An 18,123-nucleotide genomic window follows, 5' to 3' on the forward strand; every position below is an offset into this window, starting at 1 on the left:
ACATGGTGGTACCATGGAAGTCACTGACAAAGAGGGCCCACTCCCATATGTAGACATAAACGGCTTGTTATAAGGTAACAAAAACACAATGATTCTTATTTGCAGATGTTTAAATTAAGGAAAACATACTTAATATATTATATTCCATTTCTGCCATTATAGCCCCTTAAATCCTTCACACTAGACCTTTAACTTTTATAATGATACAATCTTACCATTAGTTATTCAGTTTGTTATGAAATAGCATCACATTTTACTCAGACAAAATCCTCTCAAACAACAGTCTGTGCCCTGACATGCACAAGGACTATTAGTGAAACTGAGGGATCCCTGCTTCTGATTGTTGCCACTGGTTGCAAATCAAATGTCCTCAAACAATGCTACAGTCTTTCTGGACCAACAGTCTTTGTAGTTGAAGTAGCACAGCACACTGTCAGGGTGGCGTCAACGCCCAGGGCGCTGAGTAAATTAATGATGCTTAAGTAAACTTTGGATTAATTATAGATAGCCCAATGTGTCACCGGGCTTATATGCATATCTGACTGAGTGTCCTACCTGCAGCCATGCTAATGAAGAGCTAACCTGCCTCAGTAGACAGAGGACAGATGGAAAACACACTTGGCATTGGCACCACACTGATGCTCTCACACGCGTTATTGCCCTTGAGCAGAGAGAGCCTCTGATTAGGCTTCACTTAAGTTAGTTAGCCTGGAGCAAACACCAGCCAGCCAAGCACAGCAAAGATAAAGGGACAGGACAACAACAACAACAACAATGACACAAACAATCCTGAAATATTCAAGAGCTTTTTATGCGCAGCATATTAGTAGCTATTCAGCTTTGTCCCTGAAGATGGAGAAGTGGGTAAGATATCTCAGAGGCCTATAAACAGACATTTGTTTTAAGCTAAGGCAGCATGAATGTGACCTCAACTAGTAAAGATGTTTGATCATTTTCATGTTCTGTCAAATGGGATGTTTGACATCCAGATTGACAAGAGTACTTGATGAATCAGTTGAAAGAAGGCTGATCTGCAACTATTTTTTAATCATCTAAATTGTTTCAGTAATTTTTCTAGCAAAACTACCAAACATTTTATGTTTCCAGTTTCTCAAATGTGACAATTTTCTGCATTTCTCCCTGGAAATCTTTGAGTTTGGGACTGTCGGTCACACGAAACAAGCAATTTGAAGATGTCATCTTGGGTTTTAGACATATTGATTGCATTTTTCACCATTTTCTGACTTTTAATATACCAAACAATAAATCAATAAGTTTAAGTTGGGTAAAATGGATGATGGTTAGGATTGGAGTTTGGCTATGATTTTGTGTTACAACAACAAAAAAAATCTCTTTGGGGCTCAGGTCCTTTGTTTTCAAGCATATCAGAAGAGTGTACTTATTGTTGTACAAAAGAGCATATCTGTTTACAGCATTGTGTCTCCATTATTAGACAAACAAAAGAATGGAGAACAAAGCTGCCTCACTGTGATAATCCTGAGCTGTAATTTATCCAGGTGAGGCAGGTGCTGGCTCACAAATATAGACCATCAGGTACAAATAGACCATAATACACACTGAACTAGTTCTCTTTCCAGTACACAAAAGAATTTCTAGGCTACAGTAAATGTTAAAATACTCCAAAACATTGTATCAGTAAAAAGATAGATGCCTTTCAGCTCCAGTTTGTAAGTGTCATTCATGAGTTACAAAAAGGATTATGTCAAATTCAATTTAACTTGACTGATGGTGGAAATAGTGGAGTTACACTTTTGACAGCATCTCTTACTCTGTTAGATACAACTTGGATGATTTATTTTATTCATGATAATCGAGCAGCAGGTTATTTAAAAATCAAAGAAATTGCAGTTATGGGCTATTGTAGTCTTTAGGCTATATATCTGCAGTTACAATAACGGAGTTGATAAACCATAACTCTGTCCGTTTCAGTAAAACACCATTATTACCTTCAGAATAAGCACATGTGCCCGTGGAAAAATTCTAATGTGGTCTAATGTGTGATTTAAAAAAATCTTTAAGTATTGTAAGGTCACTGTGAACTCATTGTTGAGTCCCTGTAAGAATAGTGTGTGGCTTGCTTTGGTCAAATAAATAGTATGCGCTCTTACCGTCCACAGCCATAGTCGGTCTCAGCGTGTATCTCTCCGTGGTGTCAACAGGACTCTCCCATTCTTCTGCCAGATGGATGAAATGTTCTGAGTGTGAGGATAAAGAGCGCTTCTTGCCCTCTCTAACCTACTACGTGCACATGGAGATGCCTCTCTCTGTGGTTGTACGGAGAAAAGAAAAGAAACGTGGCTCACACTCTCCCTCTCTGTCGGTTCACGGCCATTTGTTCGTCCGGGACGCCGGGACCAGTCCGATATGAAGCGGCTCCTGAATCTGAATCTCCGCCCCCCTCTCCGTACCTGACCGCCGGGAGACAAAAGGTCATTACGCCCCGACACCACCAGCTGTTACTGGATACAGACTAGATACTGCTCTCTCTCCCTCTCTCTCTCTCTCTCTCTCTCACACACACACACACACAAACAGCCACACACTCACGCCCACATTTTATTATTATGGCAACCATAGGCTACAACAGAATATTACTCGGTCATTTTCTCAGTGGATATATTTTTAAAAAGTATAAATATTCTGATAGAATACGTTTTATAAAATGGCAAAAGCTACCAAACAATCAAAATATCACTTTAAAGTTGCTAGACCATACACTTTGCTCATGCAACAAAGAGTTAAATTTTGGTGTCAAGACTATTGGCAAAGCCCTGTCGCCAGAAAAAAAATGCTGGCATTGTGTGTTTCTGCAAATCACAGATATGTCACATTTGTATGTCTGTTATGTATCGTATCAACGTTCCTAAAGTGACTGGAGCTGACTTTGTCATCTGGAGATGAAGGTGATGGTGGATGGCATCACACCTACAGGCGAAACGCCATCCAGGTTGCAGACCACTGTTCGCTGTTTTTTTTTTTTCAGCAAGTCAACACTGCTTTTTCAGTGGCTTTTTAGCAACCAAACAAGGGAATTATTTAGAGACCTTTTACTGTGCTTTTCACCAGAAATAGTGACACAAAGGTGGTTGTTTTTTACTGAGATGCTGCATTTCCAGTGGGGATATCGCCACAAAAAGCAATTGTTTTTTGTCAAGACATTGTTGTGGTCAAGATATAAGGGAGCAATTATTGTTTTTGTTTGGGTTTTTTTTAATTACACTGCTACATGTCCAGTTGTAATAGAGTCACAAAAAGCTGTTGTTTTTTGTTGAGACATTGTTGCATTTCCAGTCGGGATACTGCCATGAAAAGCAGTTGATTTCTGTTGAGACATCACTGGGTTTTCAGTCTGGATAGTACAGCTTAGAGCAATTGTTTTTTGTGGTGACAACACTACATTTCCAGTTGGTATAGCGAAAACCAAAACTGAAAACCACCAAAACTGGGTACTTTAAGCCAAATTATATGACAAAATATAAACTTTACCATAACCAATTGGGTTTTTTTTGTTATTTAACCTTACCACAAGTAAACTACAGTGTTGTTGAAACATGAAATTTCACTGTACTTGCGACATTGTAACATACAAATGTAATGTGCCTGTGGTTTGCAGAAATGTACAATGCCCACATTTATTCTGCAAATTGGGTTGATTGGCAATAATTGCTGCAGCTATTGGGAGCTGAAACTATGGCCAAAAGGCAAAGTCAGTTTCACATGAGTATCAGTATAATTGTGTCTGCCTCTCCAGTCCACACTTGAAGTATTTGCAGTAGTGCTTAAAGTGGAATTATAGCATTTGTCAAACTAGGTGAAATCCTCATATTTTTGTCCTCTGTGACTACTGACCAATATAAAGTTTTACTCAACACCTCTGTTCTAGAGATTTGAGAAATACAGGCTGTAGTAAGAGCAAGGAACACAAGCCTCCTAGTTTTTCTGAAAAACTTCAATTTAGCAGAGATCTTATGAAATACTTCCCTTTATGTCTAAAAGTAAACACAGAAAGGAGTCACCTGGGATTCTCTCTATAAGGTCTCCATTTATTGCATAATGAAAGCAATGAAGACTGTATGGTGTGTACTACCTTGTCATTTTATTTGTGCAGGTTGCAAACTTGCAGACAAGAACCATTGCCTTGCATTCACCTGCTGCTTCTCTCTGCAAACAAACCAAATCAAAAGTAAGCCTTCGTCTCAGACTGACATAAACAAACCTGAACGCATTCATGAATACAGCAAGTAAGTCAGCCGACATGTTGACAATATGGATCAGCTATGCTATGCAGCTCTTTGTGTTTACTTTCACTCAGACTTTCAGACAGCATTTTTGTTGAAAGCTGTGAAACTTGCACTCTTTGACCCCAAAGTTTCCAGATTCTCTTATAAGGAGGCGGTGAGTAAAACGTCTTTAGGGCGTATAGTCAGAATGGACAAAGATGTGTAAATAAGATCCATATTGCCCAACAAATAACAAAAATGGGTGTTTTTCAGAGAGATGTCACAGCATTTCTAATGGCCACTGTGGCGCCAGAACTGTTATTTTTGTTTGTTTTTTTATTTGTTGTTGTTTTCTAGCAAGACGTCACAGCATTTCCAGCAGTGATTGTGGAACTGAAAGTTGGTATTTTTTCGCAAGACATCACTGCATTATCAGCAATGATTGTGTCACTAAAACCGTATTTTTTTAGTAAGACATCGATCTATTTCCAGTGGCGATTGTGACTCCAAATCTGGCTGTTTTTTAACAAAATGTTACAGCATTTCCAGTGGCAATTATGGCACCAAATCAGGGTGGGGTTTTTTGTAAGTGAGATGTCACAGCATTTCCAGCGGAAACTGTGGCACAAAACCTGGATGTTTTTAGCAACACATGAAACCATGCATTTGAAGCCAACACTTAATCTTTTCCAAAACATAACCAACTGTTTTCTGTGCCTAAACATACCCACACATTAACCACAGAGTTGCTGAAATGTCAAAAAAAAGAAAGTTCGACATATCTAGTATAATATGCAAATGTTAGGTATCTGTGGTTTCCAGAAGCACACAATGCCAATGTTATTCTGCTGATTGGGTTGGTTAAATTGAAGGAGCGCTGCTTTAAGGTTGTAAGCTTCACTGAAACAGTAGAAAAATCAAGAGCATGTGTGGGCTACCATCTATGCAAACATGTGATCTTTGCACAAACCTAGAGACAGACACAGGAAGGAGATCCACTGGATGCTTTCAGAAAAGCCTAAAAACCGCCTTCCCCCAGTACATACCGACGTCAGCCGCTATTTACACGTCAAACAGCCGAGCTTCACTTCAAAGCAGAGAATTTTTGGAGCAAGTTGTGAATGCGTCTTTGTCAATGTAATCTCACAACACACCCAGCTAATTGATTCTGCTGCCATTCAGATGCATGCAGAGTGCTCAGCGCTGGTGCTTTTTTTTGGTAGAACAGTGAAAAAATATGTCCCTGAAAGACTTCAAGACGGTTCAATCTGTGTTGGAAGATGAGGGCCCTCCCCAGAGTCCAGGCACCAAAGGCATCAAAGGGTGAACAACGAGGAACAAAGGACTAGCTGATCCATCATCAGAGCTTCACTATAGCACATGCTGACTGCGAGGAAAAGCACTACTCACTCGCCATTACATGCACAAAGGCACATACATACATATACATAAATATATGCCTAACATGGCACCTACTCTCTTTCTTAGATATACACCCATGTTCGTAGACACACACAAACACATGCAGACACACACACATTTGTACGTGCTCACTCATCCTCTCAAAGACAGAGCTTAATTTAGAAGTGTGCTACTGAGTGCCTGTAAGGACATTTTGTCCTGTAAAAACTGTGTTGTCAAAGCTTGTATCTTTAATTCATAGGATGGTCAGTGCAGGGACTAATATAATAGCAGACTGGGACCTGCAGAGATTGAGGAGTTAGACTTGCCGAGCACCGGTCCACTGGGTGACAGGTGGGAGGAAAACATAAGTTACTCTTGTGGAAAGACATGATTGTACAGTGTTGTGAGGCACCGCACAGATAAACATGAGGGAATAGGAGCTCAGGGGAATGGAAAATGGTATAGTGTTTATACTCATTCTTTACTCTGTAGTCTGGAGTTTCCGCTAAGACTTTGGTTGAAGCATCTTTTCAAGTGTCGTGTCTCCATACAACCTATACATTAAATCCAGTAACTAACAGACGATGCCATTAAACTTTTATTGTCAGTGTTATAACATCAACATATGGCCTGTTCTCCTTATGCCAAGGAGAGTTTTTCTTTTGCTGTGAAAGTGCCACACAATGCATACTGTGACACACACACACAAATACACACACCAATTAAACTAGCTTACATTTTGTAACAGTTGTAACACAAAAAACGAGCATATTTATACTGCAAACAGCCAGACTGTTGCTGATAACATGGTGAAAAAAGGAGTGTCTCAAGTCTGTGCTGGAGCTCTGTCTAGAGAGAGAGAAAGAAAGAACGCACTTCCTCAAGAGACATAGAGAAGCTATTGATGCTGGAGTGTGGCATCAGCCTTGCCAAAGCTGGTGTCATGGTGAATAGCTGTTCCTAAGTTGGCAGTTAGAAATAATGGTGCCAAATAGGACATTAAAAAATGGGAAGAAAAGAGCAGTCGAGGAGAGGCCGGACCAACCTTGGGTGCATCTAAATGCTCAGAAAGAGAAAAGATTCAAAGAGGTTGGATTTCAAGAGAACATAAGCATTCTCTTCTGTCTGCACTTAATCTGATCTGAAAGGGAAGGCTCTTTCAGGTGGAAGTGAAAGCAATCTAATGAATTCCCACAGGAAGCTATTTACTCCACTGAGATGAGTGCAGATGATAGAGAAGAATCTACTTTATAGTGTTAAGTTGTGGCCCTGAGCTGTTTTCCTAATCAGAGACCTGGGAGAGTTTTCCGTAATTCCGTGCGCATATTGTAGAGAGGTCTCCTTTGAAAAAGCCGTGTCCCCTCTCTGGATTTATTCAGCATGTGGAGCAAAAGATGACAGAACCTATTTGAGAGATATATTCCCTTTGCCACTCCCTGATCATCACCTCTTGTCTCCTGCTCTGCTCTGTGCGTGTGTGCCTTAATATATTTGTGCTTCTGTGTGTGTGTGTATGTGTGAATGTTTGGTGTGTGTGTGTGTGTGTCTGTGTGCACATATGTGCAGGGAGGGAGCGATGGGAAAGGAAGGTGATTCACATTCCACTCACTCTCTGACAGTGACCTCACTGTTATGCAAATGACCACAGTGTAACAGACAGCGTCTGAAGCTGAGCTTAGCTACAAACACAAACTCTCTCTCTGACACACACATACACAAACGTGCAATGCGTGTGGGTTCAGGGACATCTATCTGTTTATATTCCTTAAATACTGCCTGTTTCCGCTGCTGTAATGTCCTAACTGAATAAAGAAGGATGCCTCCTGATCCTTTGGCTTAATGTCATTGATTCCTTTGATACTGTGGCCACAAAACTAACTGCTCTTCATGCTATCATGAGCCCTTTTTACACAGAGATCGCACTATGTGTCAGCTATTAAGTCCCTTCTTTATGCCTTCTTTGCACATTTATACAGAACCAAACAACAGCAGTATGATGCTGTTCCGAACTGTGATTTTAGACAGCATGCCAGCATCACAGAAATTAAAGAGGCGCGATGGGCATGATATTTAACACAACAGCAACAGCCTCTAGTATGACATGGCATACATGTTGGCAGCACTTTATAAACAATGACAATGGCATAACATGGCAACAACAAGGATTTGTCTTTCCCTTTTGTATAGCGGCTGATCTGGTCCTCCACTTGAAGGGTAAGGAGCTCCCCCAACCCACTGTTTTCGCAATTTACCAACTTTTATGGCTGCTGTTCTTTCATCTCTAAGATAGCCACTAACAGCTACATGCATTGGGTCATATGCATAACATGTCATCAAAACGTCACACCCATACAGAACAGCAAAGTGGGTGATTTTGATGTTGGATCGATTGAGGGAAGGAAAGAAAAGATCTGTGTGACATGGTGATTGCACAAAGTTTAGTAGTGCTAAATCCAAAGCCACTTTTGTACAAATATATGTGAGTTGACCCGACAGAAATGGGGTCTTGTGGCCCTGTTCCTGCTGTGGGGGCTTTTTCCTTCCTTGGTTTGGGCCCTCTTATTTTTGAGGGAACAGTTGCTGCAAATCAATGCAAATTTATTCTGAGTAATTATCTTTATTCCATGATGAAATATTTCTATCTTGATGAGAGTGATCTCTGTCAGGATGATAATGCCCACATCAACAGGGCTCAGGGGGTCACCAAATGGTTTGATGAGAGTGGAAATGAGAAAAAGTGCTTTGCAGTCATCAAATCCAAATGCAATAGAGCTATGAGAGTTTTTAGACCATCACTCTCCATACCATCATCAGGAGGGAATATCTTTTGTAAAAATGCTGTTTTATTCCTCGATTAGAGTTCAAAAGACGTAAATCTATGTGACTGAAGATGCTATGGCAGCATGTCCTAACACCTTACTACGACGAATCATGTTGGTTTTACTGTAGCGTACTGGAATCAAGTTTTACTCTGCTTCTGTCAGTTTGGATGTAGTTGGAAGCTGAACTGGATGAACTCTAAAATCAAACAGATATAACTTCTTTCTGCACAGACTAAGGAAAGAGTTGTAGTCAGAGCAACCACTGGTCATACCTAACAATAAAGACACTGTAAAAACCACAGCTAATGAAAATAGCAGACCCTGCAAGTCAAAAAGAAAGGCAACAATTGCACCATCACTCATCATCCCTTCTCATCTCGAGTCTCATCTTTGAAAGTCTGTGCACCTCAGTCTGGAGGTCACTCTTTTCTCTCTCCAGAGATGGTTCCTTTTGAGCGTGATTACTTTACTATGAGTTGATTTATCTTTTTTTTTCCAGGAGTTTCACTCCATAAAGTGTCCGTGGATATTTTTTCAGCCACTTAAACTATACCTAGACCTGCTTTTTTCTTTTATAGCAATGATTTTTATTAACTGCTTTTGGTGATTATACAATAGATCACATCAACATAATAAAAACACATAATATGTAAAACTGTGTTACCCTTTTAAATGCATCATTTTGGTAGCAAAAATGTCCCAAAATACATAATTATAGGCACATCTTATGTGTACAACTTTAACCCTTTGGCCCTGAGTGAATTAGTTAGATTTCTTTCAAAAATGTGAAAAAGGGCATTTAACAACTTGGTAAGACATTTCCTGCAAATTGAAAGAAATTTTTAGATTTTTTTTTTCAATTTTTAAAAAAAAGTTAAGTTTAAGTTTTTAAGTGGAGAACTATATTTCTAATTATCAGAATTATGTATTTAAACAGGGGTCCATTTACTTTGTTTTTACCCTCCTGTGTTCCTGCCTTTCCCTCATTTACTCATCTACACACCTGCCCTGCATCAGCCTCGTTAGTCCCGCTGTGTGTTCTTCTGCCTCATCATCTTCTTCCCCTTACCTGAGCTTCTGCTCCATTTTTCTCCACCTGCACGTCATCCCTTCATCAGTCTAGTTTATACTTAATCCTGGTTTTCAGTTCAGTCTTTGTTGGATCCTTGATTTGATTGTGTGATCAGTCATAAAAGTGATCTTTCTTGTTCCTGTTGCCTGCTGTCTTCTGCATTTGGGTCAACCCGCTCTGCATCTCACGACACAGAGGACTTTTAATCTGTCAGAGACATTTAAAACATAAACTGATTCTGAGAGACACAAATTGGTGCACAAAAATCCCCCAGAATGCAGGAAATTGAGTGTTTCTTGTTTTCATGTGTGTCCTCCCTAAAGTAAACATACACCATTGAGCAACAGCACATTTAAATGATCAGCTCTCTTAGTCATTGCTCATTGTATTATCTGCCATGCAGTGTCTGTTTTTATCTTCACAAGGGAATGATTCTGTGAATGCAGAGGACGAAAAATGGGAATAAATATAAAAATGCACATTGCACCTTGGCTGAATTAAGACAATACAAAGACAGATTTTCTGGCATTAAATGGCAGACAAAGAGACAGTGCCATGTTCACTTTCATCTTTTTTATATACATAAAGGCCTTCTTGTGTTGAGTCTCCAGGGATGATTCTGATTGGGAAGAATCCAAGTTTATTCAAGCCTTAGACATCTGAGTAATGGCAGGATTGCTCTATTTTCTCTCTTTCTGTCTCTTTCACTCCACAAATCTGTGCTTTGCTGTCCATACATCTGTTTTAACATCTTAAGCAGTCTAAACAACTCAAGAGTCTCCCCTCCACTCAGAAAGGACAGGGTCAGAAAGAAACAGGGAATGCGTCTTGGTGTCTGAATAACCCAGTGAAATACCAGTCTCGCTTAAACAACAGGTCAGGAGAACAGCTTCAGTCAATAATCTCATTTATCTGCTCAGCCATCGAGGAAACAAATCAGCTCTACTTCAGATGATGTTAGCTGTCAGAATTTTAGTGTGGAAAATATGAAAACCTCTGACTAAACCAGTGTGAGTGTCATTCACTTGCCCTCCTTTCTTCCCCCACAATGAGTAAAACTGAGTGCTTACAGGGGGAACATGGCAGCAGTGGGATGCTGTGACATCAAGTGAAAAGTAAAGTACATGCTTCGGAGCTAGAGAACACATCAGGCATTTTTAATAATCACTGAATCACTGTGACTTTAAAGGGAAACTTCAGTATTTTTGAACCTGGACCATTTTTTCCCATGTTGTTGTGTCTACGTGACTAATGGAGACAACAATTTCTGAAATTGGTCCAGTACTGGGAGAGAGCTGCAGCCTCGGCAGCGAAACAGGGTGCAATGTAAGACCTATATGGGCAATTTTACACCATCAATTTACATCCATGAAAAGTGCTTGTTCTGCCACTGCCAGGCTCAGTCTATTTTAGGTGTCTGACAGTAATATGGAACAGACTGTTCTCATACTCTGTACAGAGGTTTTCCTATGAAAAGAAACACCAACATTCGTACATATCTAACGTAATCTTGAGCATAATCCACATATTTGGGAAAGGTTGTGATCACATGACCAATGCATCCTGTAAGGTGGCAGGTTGGGTTCGGTCACCAAACAGGACATTCATTAAAGAGACTAGTTTTCAAAACCTTGTGAATTTTGATGCATTTTAAGGTACGCCCCTAACCAGGATTTGTTTCCTAAACCTACCCACAGTAATTTTAGTTATCTAAATTGAACCTCGTAACTTTTCTTTGAGAACATAACTAATTCATAGGATATCATATGAACCGTTGTATGAGGACACATACAGAAAAGAAGCTTCAGAGAAATTGACATTTTTCCTTACCTTTTGCTAGTCCAACCTGTTGTTTGTGTATGAAACAAGTCTCACTCTGGAAGAAGTCTCCTTTTGAAATCTCACAGAATTTTCCACATTGTCAAAATCAGCTTAAATCTTTCAGATAACACTAAGCTATTCTTTTTTATACTCAAATACAAAAAAATATTCCCTGCACCCCCCCCCACTTACATTTCCACCTTTTTTCCTGCAACAAGTCACTTCTTGAGAGATTTTGAGACAAGACTTGGTCTTGAGCTAGACCTGGTCACAATAACAAACAAACCACTTAAAGGTAAGAAAAGTTTTCTTTTCTCTAAGGTCCTTTCTGTAATGGTGTCAGACACCTGTGTGGATAATCTGAGGCTGTCAGTGGCAAAACAAGCACTTTTAATGGATTTAAATTGACATAGGGATTACAGTGCATCCTTTTTAGTTGCTGTGGCTGCAGCGCTCTCCCTCAATGATGGACCAATTTCAAAAATTGTTGTCTCCATTAGTCACACAGACACAAAACATGGGAAAATATGGGCCAGCTTGAAAAATACCTATGTTTCCCTTCAATGCTCTATGTGCATCTGTAAGTATCTGTATCTGTATGTTATCCCTCAGACTCAAGGTGAATCTCTTACTGCTCAGGAAGAGGAGTGGAAGGGGTCCTTTATTTTGCACAGCAATTGGCTTAATGAATCATGTCCAGTACAATTGATCTACATTGCATTCACAACACTCATATGTCACGTTTGTCAATGCATTAGTATTCACCACACAAGATCAACCATCTTTTCCTCCTTTGTACAGTGTCTCAGATCTTGCCCTAGACTAATTACCGGACTGTCCTTATTCAAAGCTTTGTTGTCGCACTAAGCTCAGCGGATCAATGAAATTCCATTTGAGCATCTGTTGCCCAAAACGACTATGGTCGGCCATTCCTAAAGGAAGGCCCTAATGGCAATTTACTGTTGTCCTTTCTCAAGGACACTTCTCTTTGTTTCAGAATAATACACAGTCAGTAATAAGAGCTAAATAAACCATTAATCCCCAGGACTTTCTTCTATGTTCCAAATCAGGCTTTGTGCACGTAGACTGCTTTCAACGAAGAGACAGTAATTGAGTTTAGCATGTGTGTGTAATAGTGAAAAATGATGATGTCCATGTCCTATTTTGCAATTTTTTTCTACTTCGCCCACATTGTATTGTTGAATATAATGAGCTAAAATTAACGCACAATGTGGCTCAGGGAGTATGAATGATGTGTCTGTGTTTTTTTGTGTGAGTAGGTGTGTGTTTGTAGGTGATGCATGAAAGTATATCAATAAACCTGTCATCTCCACACATCTCCTCCTGTGCTTCTTTTCTTCTAAACTGCAGCTTTCTCTCAATCAATGGACCATAAATGGGGCACGGTGTTATATGCTGGGATGTTTCGTCTTTGATTTCTTTGTATCTTCCTAGAGACAGATTCTGCTGCATCCGTGCAGCTCCACCTACATTCTACAGCACATCTACATTTATAATCACGCTATGGACATGTGCTGTGACAGACAGGACAGATAGTCCAGTTGTCCTGCCCTCCATCTCATGTCATATGCACTGAATAAACAGATTAAATGGAGTCATGCATCCGTGCAAACTGGCCCACACATGAATGAATAAACATGCAGAAACAAGCAGATTATTCTATGCTTGCATGGAAATAGACACTATATTATACACCATACCCCAGCTATCATTTGCCTTGTTTGTAGCACATTTTAATTCACCAATTACTCATTTTCTCACACATCAGTTTATCACCATATCACAAATTAAAGTATTATTCACAAAATGAGGGATGCTATTTTGTGAATCTCTCTCATTCAAAATGCAATTTTGTCCAAATGAAGTGATTAGTCTTTGTTAAAAAAGAAATAAGCTTAGCCATTAAATAATTGTCTTTCAACTTTGTGCATACAGACAAACCACACTAATGACTTTCTCTTAGACAGTGAAATTATGTTTTTTCTTTTGCAGCAAAATAAGAATCTTCATATGGACTGTCAATCATGAGACCAATGTCTATTAAAGGTTCTGAATATGACATTCAGTCATTTATATAGCAGCAACAGCAATTTTCTATTTAAAGTTATAGTGCAGTCATAGTGTCCTGAGCAGAAACCAAGGTCATGCTCTCTCTGTGTGTGTTGTAATCTAAGCCTCTCTGTTCTTGGTTATGGTTGATGATCTCGTACGCTTGCATGTTAGTACATGTGAGTGGGAGTCTGTGTGTGTGTGTCCCACTTGCCAGCTATTTGCCATCGCTCTGCACTGTGCTGATACTAAAACAGTGGCTCCCAACAGGTCCAGCCACGCGGTCCAGACTCATTAGTTTAGGTTACACACATTTGATAGATTACCTTACTGAACACTTACAGAACACAAAAAACATATTGCAAGAAAACATAAATGGCACGTCAAAATAAAAGCTCTGCGCCAGAAAGTCACTGTTCTGTTTTTGACGAAAAAAAAACAACAAACTTGACGCATTCACGAATCACTTGCAGTCCATTCAGAATAAGCCCACAGTGGTGATTCTAGAGTCTGTTGGGGCCCAATTGGCAAAATTTCACAGGGGGGCCCTCCAACCAGCACTCATCACCATTATGTTATAAATAATCTGACAAAGCCCGGCCCCTGACTGCCGGCCTTGTGTACACCCACCTTCAGAGTACAATGCATATACACTATAATCAGTTAAAAGTGAAATACTGAACTTCCATTTACCATTATCAGCATTTGGAGGGGGCACTTTATCCTTCCTTTTTGCTGGTGTCAGAAACGTAAGTGATGATCCTGAGGAAAGATTTAAAAAAGTGATATAGTGTATGAAACTTATAATAGTAACATGTTAATAAAGTCAAATTGAAATACTTTCACATTATAAAGTTAGAATTCCTTAAACTGAGCCTTTGAATGTTCCCCTTGGGTGTAGCTTTCACTATTCATAATTTATTATTTATTTCGCTTGAGGGGGACAATGTAATTTAATATAGTTCCAGTACATGGGATTAAATGTATGTCCTGCAGCCTGTGCTATGGCTAGTTAGACTTTTCCATTAAACAGCATAGGCCTAATGAAAATATACAACTTTCAGTGTTGTAAAACCACCACAGATATGGAAAATAAAATAAAGTACACACACCCCATTGCACATAGCACAATAACATATACCAGTACACTTTAGTTAATAGGAGTAATGTTACACTTGTCCAAATTTCTTTGCATCTAAATTTTCATAGCATTCAGAGCTTCACAATTAGCTCAGTCAGACCCCACTTTCATCAGTTAGCTAACATTACAGAAAAAGATATTGTCTAAGATATTGTCTCTGTTTTCACCCTCAAAATCACTCCATTACCAGTGTCCTTTGAAACCACAGATAAAATGTTGCTCTAGAAATGAAAGAGACCACTTTTATTTCGGTAACATTGCCCTAGAAGACCAACTTGACTGGTTACCAATAACGCTAGCTTATTCACGTTCTTTCAGCCTGCTAGCTAGGCTAACAAGTCACCTCTCCGCCATAGTTGAGAGTAGACTCACAGCATTCAATTATTTACGTGTATATTTAATTGTCATTATCTGCTCCACTTACTGCGGTCTTGTTTCTCTTTTCCTCCTCCTCTTTTTTTTTCCTTTTTCTTCTTTCAGTCCCCGGCTAACTCCGATAGCGCAATGAGAATGAGTGGTGTTAGATGGGGCCCCCTCGGGGAGGATTTCTACTGTCATTGCAAACTTTGCTCGGTTTGAGCAACTGCTGTGTTTTGACGTTTGTCAGCCCTCGGAGAGCCCCCTACTGGTCTGAGGCTGCAAGCAGTTGCCTGCCTTGCCTGCTGTGAGCCCATGACCCACTTTTAGACTGCAACCCACCAGTTTGGAGAAACTACGGTGGCATAATTTGATTCACCGCAGTAGTCCCGTTTTTTCTACAGTAGAGGAGTGGGCCTCCTACCTTCTTTCAAGATAGGATGATATTCTTTGTAACATTGGTCAACATGTCACTGGATTCTCAGGAGTCTGTTTACTGATAGGCTGCAGGTGTTGGTTGAGTGTACCCAACTTTAGTTTGGCTACACTCCGCTGCAGAATCAAGCAGCCTCAGCTTGGACTGGCTCCTGCAGTATCCCCAAAGCATTGCACAGCCACTGATAGCACTGTTTGTGCTGTTAGCACTGTTAGTTGCTAGCATGGATGTATTATAAGCCACCAGCTCAGCCACCTCCATGTTGAGAGCTGTGTGCAGACAATGCCAACTCAGACCCTGAATTATAAATATGCTCTGGATGTTGTCTAACTTAACTTGCATTTATTTTGAAAATGTTGGGGTTTTTTTTAAAAAAAAAAACAAAGAAAAGAAATTTCAGTTCCAAACAGATCTAACAGACATTATAAATAAGAGTTTAGCAATGACAGCAGTACCTTTTAGTCCCGTGTCATGTTACCAAGTTGTCTATAATGCAGGTAAACTTACAAAAAAAAAGCAGCTTTCTTCTGCTGCCACTGCCACCACAATTGTGGATTTTGTGCATGTAGTGGAGTATGGTGGATTTCAACTAAATGTCTTCATACTCATTGAAACACAGTTTTTGTTACCAAAATACAAGTTGTCACACTTCTTTGTTATCTGCGGTGAAGTTGTCTTGTATCTGAGTATGTTTCTCTGATTGTGTGCAAACTTCGTCCCTCTGTAGAACTCCTATATTAGTCATTTGGGTGTGACATTGTTGTAAATGTTCATATATTAGTCACAAAGGAGATAAATGAACCCATTCTTGAGCACATTAAACAAAGGACTACATGAGTGCTTGGACCTAACTCTGAAAGATTTTGTCATTATTAATTAATTATTTATCATTAATGAGACTGACCTGGATCACTCATCCATGGGTCGGCTCGATAATCAGCACAAAGACAGTAAATCTGTGGGTTTAGTTTAGTCTTCCCTTCATTATACAAAACACATGATGTGAACTGAACTTGCACACTGTCCTGGTTTCTATGTGATTATAAAAATGATTCAACTAAAATGAAATGATCATTGAAATAATTACAGGAAAGTAAAAGACGCTGTGTGTTAGAGATGAAATCAAGGCATGAGTTGCGCTTCATGTTTAAATTGGTCCTCGGCTCTGTGAGCTATATGTCTTCTAATGTGTCTGACAGTCCATTTTCATCATAACGTTCTTCTCCCAGGAGGGAAATAATGTCTGCCCTCCAGGCAATGTAAATGAAGAAAAATGTAAAGGCCTGGGCCAAGGCTCAGACAGTGGATGGGTGACGTTAAACCTGATTTAAACTAATTGATATATGGCCTCACTTCATCTCAAGGGATGAAACCCAGAAATGTCATGTTAGGATGTAATTACCTTTATCGCAGTCTTCAGTCTGGTGTTTGAATATACGTAGACTCTCCAACATGGATATTTTTCACTTGTAATGCAAATTTATTGTAGCAATACACGCCTGTCAGAATTACTCTAAAATGTACTGTATGGCTGAATCAACTCTACAATCTAAAGATCTTCTCTAAGAAAATTGACAGGATTCAACTTCAGTATTTTATTAAGTGTTCTTTCTGAGTGTGCTTCGGTTGGGGTCCAGTAAAAAATGTTTTTACTCTGGAGTACATACTGATCCCTTGGAGCCTGGTGAAAGCCCTGACATTATGAAGAATGGGATGGTTCATTTGAATTGAGAAACATGTAACCTTCAAGGCCCAATTGTTTATTCAAACAATTGCCAGCTGTGTCATATGTGCCATGATTTGGGTCACAGTTTAGTTTATAAAACCCTGTCAAGGGAATAAATTAAATAGTTTCATAAAATGCACAGAGAGAATACTATGCTGCTTACTAAACTGAATGTAATTACTAGGCCGATTATATTTGCCTTTGAAGTTAATGTCTTAATACCCATAAGAAAAGCAATTATGAGAATATTACAGTAAAGAAAAGTGTACATATATCACTCTCAAAAAAGTAAATAAAATAAATTAAAATCTTTCCCAAATTTAGATAATTTTTCCTGGAATATATTATACAAAAATATCATGACGGGAGTTCAGGCACTACATTTCAGACACATGAAGAATCACATTAACCCTCTGAAAACTGCATCAGCATCACTTTTCTTGTGCTGCCTTTAGATGCCTTTTTTTTTTTTTTTTTTAACAAGTATTTAAACCTTTGGACTGAGCTAAAAAAAAAAGAGCAAAAAAGTCAAAGAGCATCTTGGCAAAAGATGTCCTGCAAATTGCAAATTGCAAAAAAATGGAATGGAAAAAATCCAGATAATTATTTACTATTTATTTATTTATTTACTATCATAATTATATATTTAAAATTAGACTTATATAATTATTATTAGAATGAATAGTTATTTTCGTGTACTTGTTACTAACTTCTCGTTCATCTCTGAGTCATATCTTCTAAGTTGCTCACTGAAATGCAATAGGTTTATTATTTTTCAGGGTGTGGCGCCCTCCTGTGGCTACTGCAAAAAAATTATATTAGGTTGAAACATGAAAAATATCTTAAAGAAGTAATTTCAGTAACACAGTTATGCAGGGGGACGTGGAAAATATGCAAGTTACACTATTCACATCAATTTTAAACTAAATAAATATCATAAGAGAAATAAAAACAAACTGAAACCCTCCTAGCCGGTGGGGGCGCTGTTACAAACACCGACGGAAGTTTCCAGAAGGCCCGGGTCGCTGTTTGC

The 18,123-nt window shown here is 39.2% G+C and overlaps 1 protein-coding gene and 1 long non-coding RNA gene across 2 annotated transcripts in view; both read right to left on the reverse strand.

Moving 5' to 3' along the window:
* Positions 1-2,482, reverse strand: part of samd10b (sterile alpha motif domain containing 10b) — a 68,017-nt gene extending 65,535 nt beyond the window's left edge. Inside the window, exon 1 of the mRNA XM_042492266.2 lies at positions 2,130-2,482. Within this exon, the coding sequence (XP_042348200.1) occupies positions 2,130-2,142 (13 nt within the window). The 5' untranslated portion in view covers positions 2,143-2,482. The remainder of the gene's footprint in view (positions 1-2,129) is intronic.
* Positions 2,483-9,422: 6,940 nt separating this feature from the next.
* Positions 9,423-15,223, reverse strand: LOC148188710 (uncharacterized). Its single transcript, XR_015777481.1, has 3 exons — positions 14,996-15,223; positions 14,124-14,192; positions 9,423-9,746 (listed from the first exon to the last, which is right to left on the reverse strand). It is a non-coding gene; the product is annotated as an uncharacterized LOC148188710 (long non-coding RNA).
* Positions 15,224-18,123: the final 2,900 nt, after the last annotated feature.

This window comes from Plectropomus leopardus, chromosome 9, assembly GCF_026936395.1.
Source record: "Plectropomus leopardus strain MGB_pleo_1.0 chromosome 9, ASM2693639v1, whole genome shotgun sequence".
Classification (NCBI taxonomy): domain Eukaryota; kingdom Metazoa; phylum Chordata; class Actinopteri; order Perciformes; family Serranidae; genus Plectropomus; species Plectropomus leopardus.